This window comes from Osmia bicornis, unplaced genomic scaffold, assembly GCF_907164935.1.
Source record: "Osmia bicornis bicornis unplaced genomic scaffold, iOsmBic2.1, whole genome shotgun sequence".
Lineage (NCBI taxonomy): Eukaryota > Metazoa > Arthropoda > Insecta > Hymenoptera > Megachilidae > Osmia > Osmia bicornis.
Genome location: NW_025791060.1, coordinates 24,856 through 33,148, shown reverse-complemented (window position 1 = coordinate 33,148; position 8,293 = coordinate 24,856). Strand labels below are relative to the sequence as shown.

General features: G+C 41.6%; 1 protein-coding gene across 1 annotated transcript; it reads left to right on the top strand.

Annotated features, from left to right (window-relative positions):
* The first annotated feature begins 362 nt into the window (after positions 1-362).
* Positions 363-5,534, top strand: LOC123988649. Its single transcript, XM_046289401.1, has one exon. The coding sequence runs from the start codon at positions 363-365 to the stop codon at positions 5,532-5,534; it is 5,172 nt and encodes a 1,723-aa protein (XP_046145357.1).
* The last annotated feature ends 2,759 nt before the right edge of the window (positions 5,535-8,293 follow it).

Sequence of the window (8,293 nt, the reverse complement as noted above, 5' to 3'; positions counted from 1 at the left end):
CTGGAAAGTGATTTCCACATTGTGTAGTGGACGAAACAATTAAAGAATTGACGCGCTTGTTAAGTGACTTTATTTAAATACACGAATTTAACAATTACGCTTGATTGATTGATTCCGCCTCGACGTCCAAGTCCTTGCCTAGTCGTGAACCACTGCCTAGTGTGATTCAAATTGGGAAAGTGCATTTCACTCTTTCCAAGCCGTTACAAATTTGGTCCTTCGAGCCGGATCTGGAATCGAGGAAAAACCGTTAGTCGTCAAGCGCCATGAGTACCCTTGAAGAATTGTTTCAAAAGCAAACGCAAACCATGCGCTCAATCGAACGAGCGCTCACCAACTTCAAAAAATTGGGGCTGACTAAAATGACCGCAGCGACCACACAAAATCGCATAGCAATGTTAAAGGAGGCCTATCTCCAAAGCCAAGAATTGGACGCCAAGATCGCCGCTGGGATCGATCCGAAGACCAAATCCAACATGCCGTATTTCGTTGACAATCAATTCGAGAAGTCCGAGGAGCGGTATCAAGAGACTCTGGATTACATGGCGGAGGTCCTTGCCAAGGTCGCACCTCCACCGGAGCCATCAGCCAGCAACATGGGAACTTCAAATCCGATGACGTCAAAGCCAACGGCCCATCTTCCGAAGCTACAGTTGCCGACCTTCGATGGAGCGTTCGACGAGTGGGAGACTTTCCGTGACCGTTTCACCTCCATGGTAATAAACAATCTTTCTTTGTCGAACGTAGAACGTCTCCATTTTTTGTACGCCTCGTTGACAGGCGAAGCGAGCCGAGCCGTTAAGCATCTCCCGGTCACCGAAAATAATTTTGAAATCGCGTGGAAGACGATAACATCGCGGTACGAAAATAAACACCGGTTAATTTCGACCCATTTAAACACATTGTTTTCGTTACCATCTGTTTCGTCGGAAACACCGCATGACCTCAAACTGTTACGCGACAAAATGAATATGTCCCTTCAAATGCTCCGAAATTTAAATCGACCGGTTGACGCTTGGAGCGATCTGCTTGTTTTTATGGGAGTTCAAAAATTAGATCGAGCTTCGCGCAAAGCTTGGGAATTCCAATTGAGCGATGCCGTCGAATTCCCCACTTATACCGAATTCGATACTTTCTGCAAGAAAAGAATTCGCGTTCTAGAAGCGTTACCGGCGACTAAGCGCGAAAAACAAACCGAAACAGAAAAATCCAAACCGGGAAAATCTAAGCCGATTTCCGCTCACTCAACAACCTCCGTGAAAATAACATGTCCGGTTTGTCAACAAAACCATTTAATTTACCAATGTACAGCATTTCTTTCAAAATCGATATCCGAACGTTTCAATTTTATCAAACAACAAAAACGATGCGTCAACTGCTTTTCTACAAAACATTCGGTTACGCAATGTCCGAGTCCGCGTTCGTGTAAGGAGTGCAATCAACGGCATAATACTCTGTTACACTTTCCAACAAAACCGGACGGCGCGTCCTCAGCCAAAAGGGATGCCGCGTCGTCTGCACCAGGAGAAGGAGTGACCATCCCTGATCACGGAGTTGAGATAAGTGCGAACGTTGCGTCCGATACACCAATTAATCCAAGTATTTTGCTCTCAACAGCACGCGTGCGCATCCACTCGCATAACGGCCGAAACATTCTGGCTCGCGCTTTGCTGGACCAAGGCTCCGCGGCGACTCTCATCACCGAGTCATTAGCTCAGGTGCTCCGCCTCCACCGAACGAGGCAACACACTCGAATTACCGGAATCGGAGGAATTCAGTCGCAATCCAACCACGTTGCTGAAATAACAGTTACGCCAGCCAAATTGAATGAACCTGCATACTCCACAACCGCAATCATCATGCATTCTTTAACCAGGTACGTGCCTTCACAAAAGGGCGCAATCATTAATTGGTCTCACCTTGCAGATCTGAATTTGGCGGACGAGGACCCCATGAGCGCGGATTCTATCGATGTTATTATCGGAGCCGACTTGTACGGGCAACTCCTTCTGCCGGGAGTGAGAAAGGGTTCCGCGTATACTCCCACTGCTCAGAATACGGTGCTGGGATGGATACTCTCCGGTCCAGTACAATCCTCCATTCCCTCCTCCGTCGGTATCCACCATATCTCTGTCCTGGAGGACCTCGACCAGGATCTGCGGAGGTTCTGGGAAATCGAGGCCCTCTCTTCTCCCGTTCTCATGACGCCTGAAGATAAAAAATGCGAATTACATTTCAAATCGACACACTACCGTGCATCAAACGGACGCTATATAGTTCGATTGCCTTTCAAAACCGAACCTCCAGTTAAATTAGGAGAATCGCGACCTGGAGCACTACAAAGTTTCTGCGCGCTTGAAAGACGTTTAGCTCGCGACACAACCACACTTCGAATGTATCACGAATTCCTTTCAGAATACGCCTCTTTCGGTCATATGAAAAAAGCCGATCTTCTTTCTCCAATCACGAGAGATTGTTATTACATACCGCATCATGCCGTCTTCCGCGAAAGCAGTGAAACTACTCGCCTTCGTGTGGTCTTTAATGCTTCGCGCCGATCGTCGAATGGAAAGTCCTTAAACGATCTTCTTCTAACCGGACCAAAACTCCAGCAGGATCTTGTCGCCATATTAATTCGATGGCGTCAGTTTCAATTCGTGTACACCGCGGACGTGGAGAAAATGTATCGCCAAATTCTTATCGACCCGCGAGACCTCGATTACCAGAGAATACTGTGGCGGGATTCGCCAATCCTACCAGTCGAGGAGTATCAACTTCTCACGGTCACATATGGAACCGCTCCAGCTCCGTATTTAGCTCTTCGCGTCTTGCAACAATTAGCCGAGGACGAGGGCTCGTCCTATCCCGAGGCGGTTTCCGTTCTTCGCGAACAAGCCTATGTAGATGACTTTCTCTTCGGAGGCGACAGCCTCGAGTCCGCTCGCCAATTGCGAGACCAAATCATTGAACTCTTAGGAAAAGGCGGCTTCTCGTTAAGAAAATGGGCTAGCAATAGCTCCGTGCTTCTGTCCGACATCAACCCTCAAAACCACGGACTCGCGACGAGTAAATCATTAAAAGCCGACGAAAGCATTTCCGTGCTCGGCATTATATGGAATCCAGCGTTAGACCAGTTTCACTTTAGATTAGCAGTCCCCACCGAAATGCCTAAGACAAAACGAACGATTCTTTCTACCATAGCAAAGCTCTTCGATCCTTTAGGTTGGATCGCGCCAGTCATCATCGTTGCAAAAATATACCTTCAGACTTTGTGGTCCAGTCAATGTGATTGGGACGACGTTCTCCCAAGTTGCCTTCTCTCAAAGTGGCATAATTTTTACGATCAACTGCCTGATTTGGAACACATTTCCATCCCACGAAAGAATTCTCCGCAAATCATTAAAACTCAAAGCCTGCATGGGTTTTCCGATGCCTCAACGAAAGCGTACGCGGCTGTTGTCTACTCGCGAAGTGTTCTGTGTGACGGTACTGTTAGCATCTCACTCGTCCTTGCCAAAACTCGCGTAGCTCCACTCAAAACGATCAGCGTGCCCCGATTAGAGTTATGCGCCGCGTTGCTCCTTGCTCGCCTCTTAAAATTCGTTCGAACCGCGTTAAATCAGGACACGATTGAATCCCATTGTTGGACCGACTCCAATGTTACCTTAGAGTGGGTAAATCAACCACCGACCCGATGGAAAACCTTTGTCGCAAACCGCGTAGCACTCATTAACGAACTTATTCCTAACGCACAGTGGCATCACGTATCAACCCACGAAAACCCCGCCGACTGCGCGTCCCGAGGGATGTCTATTAAACAATTAAAGGATTACCAATTATGGTGGTTCGGTCCTCAGTGGCTGCACCAGGAATCCTCTTGGCTTCGCGCGACTCCGAACCCAATTCCTGCTATCTCGCTCGAAGAAAGACAATCTTCTCTTCCTAGCCTCACTGCCTCGTTCGAACAGTGGGATTTAGCAGCGCGTTATTCGTCGTGGGCGAAACTCCTGAGGATTACCGCATATTTATTGCATTATATAGACATCCTCCGCGCACGAATCAAGAGAAAACATGAAAGTAAACTTACCAAATCCAAACCGGTAACTTTTGCTTCGCCAAGTGTTCTGAAGCCCGCCGCGATCCACCAAGCTCGCGTATTTTGGCTACGCAAGCTCCAAACCGACGCGTTCCCGGAGGAATTGAAAGCCCTAAAAGCATCCAAGCCGATCCCGAAGACAAGTCCTCTACTTTCTCTCGTACCGTACTTGGATACTGACGGTTTAATACGGGCAAAAGGGCGCCTGGCTAAATCTCAACTCGCTGAAAATGCAAAAACACCCGTTATCCTTCAATCACACCCACTCCTAACATTGCTAATTGAGAATGTGCACCGTAATCTGCTACACGCGGGACCCAAGCTCACGCTCGCTTACCTAAGAAATGACTTTTGGATCATTCGAGCACGAGCGACCATCCGAGGTATTTTATATAAATGCGTCGCGTGCGCACGCGAGAGAGCCGACGTTCCCTCCGAGCTCATGGGGGACTTACCAGCACCTAGAGTTACAAGGGTAGAACGACCATTTACTCATACAGGCGTGGATTATGCAGGTCCGATTCAAGTAAGAACCAACTCTGGCCGCGGACATAAATCTCATAAGGCGTATATCGCGGTATTTATCTGTTTAACCGTTAAGGCAACGCACCTCGAATTAGTGAGCGATTATAGTTCGTCCGCTTTCCTAGCAGCGTATCACCGATTTGTGTCTCGCCGCGGGATTCCACGAGCAATGTATTCCGATAACGGTACCACATTCCAAGGAGCAAATCGCGAATTGTTAACCGCCTTTCGTTCTGCACTCAAAACCGCCGATTTCGGTAATAGATTAGCAACAGACGGAATCGAATGGCACTTCATGCCCCCGAACGCTCCCCACTTCGGCGGATTGTGGGAAGCCGCGGTGAAAAGCGTCAAATACCACCTAAAGCGTACGATCGGCGCACACACACTCACGTTCGAAGAAATGACGACCTTCTTATGTCGGGTCGAAGCATGCCTCAATTCGCGACCGCTTGGAACCGTTTCCGACAATATTGACGATTATCACGCGTTAACACCCGGTCATTTTTTAATTAATGCACCACTTGTAACTCCGCCCGAACCGAGTATATTAAATGTAAAAGACAATCGGCTATCTCGCTGGCAACTGTTGCAAAAGCTCACCGAAACCTTTTGGAAAGCGTGGAGCCATGATTATTTGCACACCCTTCATCAACGACCAAAATGGCAAATCAAACAAAATCTTACCAAAGTAGGTCAGCTCGTGTTACTTCGTAATCCGATTCTGCCGCCAAGTCGATGGGAAATGGGACGCATCACCGCCTGCCATCCAGGGAACGACGGTCTTGTCCGCGTCGTCACCATCAAAACTGCGCAGTCCGAATACACCCGTCCAATCACTAAAATCTGCTTTCTTCCCATCACGATTAACGCTGAAGCTGAGAAAATTACGACGTCACAAAGTAATGCGTAGTTGGTCCGCCACATTCCGTCGACCAATTGCGTCATGCTACATATTTTCTTGAAACCGCCGATTTGCTTAATCATATCTGAATTGTACTTACCATCGGCTTCGTCCAGCGAAATGTAATCACACCAGCGAAATTTAACCACAGAAGCGAAATGTAATCACACAAAATTCCATTGTTACTGTATACGCGTAGCCTCCATGTTGCCGTAGTAGCGTCTCGTGTTGAATGAATTCATTCAACCGGGGGGGGGGGGGGTGTACGCGTCTCACCGAGAAATTACCAACGAAATGATCGCGTCTCTCCGTCGGTAAAAGTCTCAGCGCTAGTTCGAATTATCGAAGCCTAATCACGCACCAGGTCGATAAGCGATACTCGCGCCGCGATTTCGACTCTGGATCGCTCCGAATAATTTCCGTTAATCGTGCGAAAGCCATCACCAAGTAAACACCTCAACCGATACCTTTGTAAATTAAAACCGATCTTATTCTTAACTAAAGAATCTCGTGTCCGTGTTCCGGGAAATCGACACCGCTTTACCGCTGGAAAGTGATTTCCACATTGTGTAGTGGACGAAACAATTAAAGAATTGACGCGCTTGTTAAGTGACTTTATTTAAATACACGAATTTAACAATTACGCTTGATTGATTGATTCCGCCTCGACGTCCAAGTCCTTGCCTAGTCGTGAACCACTGCCTAGTGTGATTCAAATTGGGAAAGTGCATTTCACTCTTTCCAAGCCGTTACAATTACTATATCTACATTAGAAATAATGTAAGATACTGATTACTTCATACAGATCTATGGACATTTAGTAACAATATCATTCCTACTATATCTGTGTTAGATATGTAATATACATTTAATAACAATATCATTATTACTGTATCTGCATTAGATATGTAATATACATTTAACAACAATATCATTATTACTATATCTGCATTAGATATGTGATGTACATTTAATAACAATATCATTATTGCTATATCTGCATTGGATATGCAATATACATTTAATAACAATATCATTATTACTATATGTGCATTAGGTGTGTAATATACATTTAATAACAATATCATTAATACCATCTAAGAATTAGATATGTAATATACATTAAATAACAATATCATTATTACTGTATCTGCATCAGATATGTAATATACATTTAACAACAATATCATTATTACTATATCTACATTAGAAATAATGTAAGATACTGATTACTTCATACAGATCTATGGACATTTAGTAACAATATCATTCCTACTATATCTGTGTTAGATATGTAATATACATTTAATAAGAATATCATTATTACTATATGTGCATTAGGTGTGTAATATACATTTAATAACAATATCATTAATACCATCTAAGAATTAGATATGTAATATACATTAAATAACAATATCATTATTACTGTATCTGCATCAGATATGTAATATACATTTAACAACAATATCATTATTACTATATCTGCATTAGATATGTAATATACACTTAATAACAATATCATTATTACCATATCTGAATTAGATATGTGATATACATTTAATAACAATATCATTATTGCTATATCTGCATTGGATATGTAATATACATTTAATAACAATATCATTATTACTACTATATCTTCATTAGATATAATGTAATATACTTATACCTTCTACAGATCTATTGATATTTTGCAAGTATATCATTACTACTGTATCTGCGTTAGATATGTAATATACATTTAACTACAATATCATTATTACTATATCTGCATTAGATATGTGATATTCATTTAATAACAATATCATTATTACCATATCTGCATTAGATATGTAATATATTGATATCTTCCCTCAGATCAATGTACATTTAGTAATAATGTTATTATTACTATATCTGCATTAGCTATGTAATATACATTTAATAACAATATCATTATTGCTACTACATCTTCATTAGATATGACGTAATATACTGATACCTTCCTACAGGTATATGGACATTTAGTAACAATATCATTCCTACTATATCTGCGTTAGATATGTAATATACATTTAATACCAATATCATTATTACTATATCAGCATTAGATATGTAATATACATTGTATAACAATATCATTATTACTATATGTGCATTAGGTGTGTAATATACATTTAATAACAATATCATTTGTACCATATCTGAATTAGATATGTAATATACACTTAATAACAATATCATTATTACTGTATCTGCATTAGATATGTGATATGCGTTTAATAACCATATCGTTATTGCTATATCAGCATTAGATATAATGTAATATATTGATATCTTCCTACAGATCAATGTACATTTAGTAATAATATTATTATTACTATATCTGCATTAGATATATAATATACATTTAATATCAATATCATTATTGCTACTATATCTTCATTAGCTATAACGTAATATACTGATACCTTCCTACAGATCTATGGACATTTTGCAACAATATCATCACTACTATATCTGCATTAGATATGTAATATACATTTAATAACAATATCATTATTACTACTATATCTTCATTAGATATGATGTAATATACTGATACCTTCCTACAGATCTATGGACATTTAGTTACAATATCATACCTACTATATCTGCGTTAGATATGTAATATATATTTAATAACAATATCATTATTATTATATCAGCATTAGATATGTAATATACATTGTATAACAATATCATTATTACTATATGTGCATTAGGTGTGTAATATACATTTGATA

Bases quoted from the DNA above. Each gene is read 5' to 3' on its own strand.
- LOC123988649 (XM_046289401.1), top strand. From the start codon at position 363: ATGACCGCAGCGACCACACAAAATCGCATAGCAATGTTAAAGGAGGCC.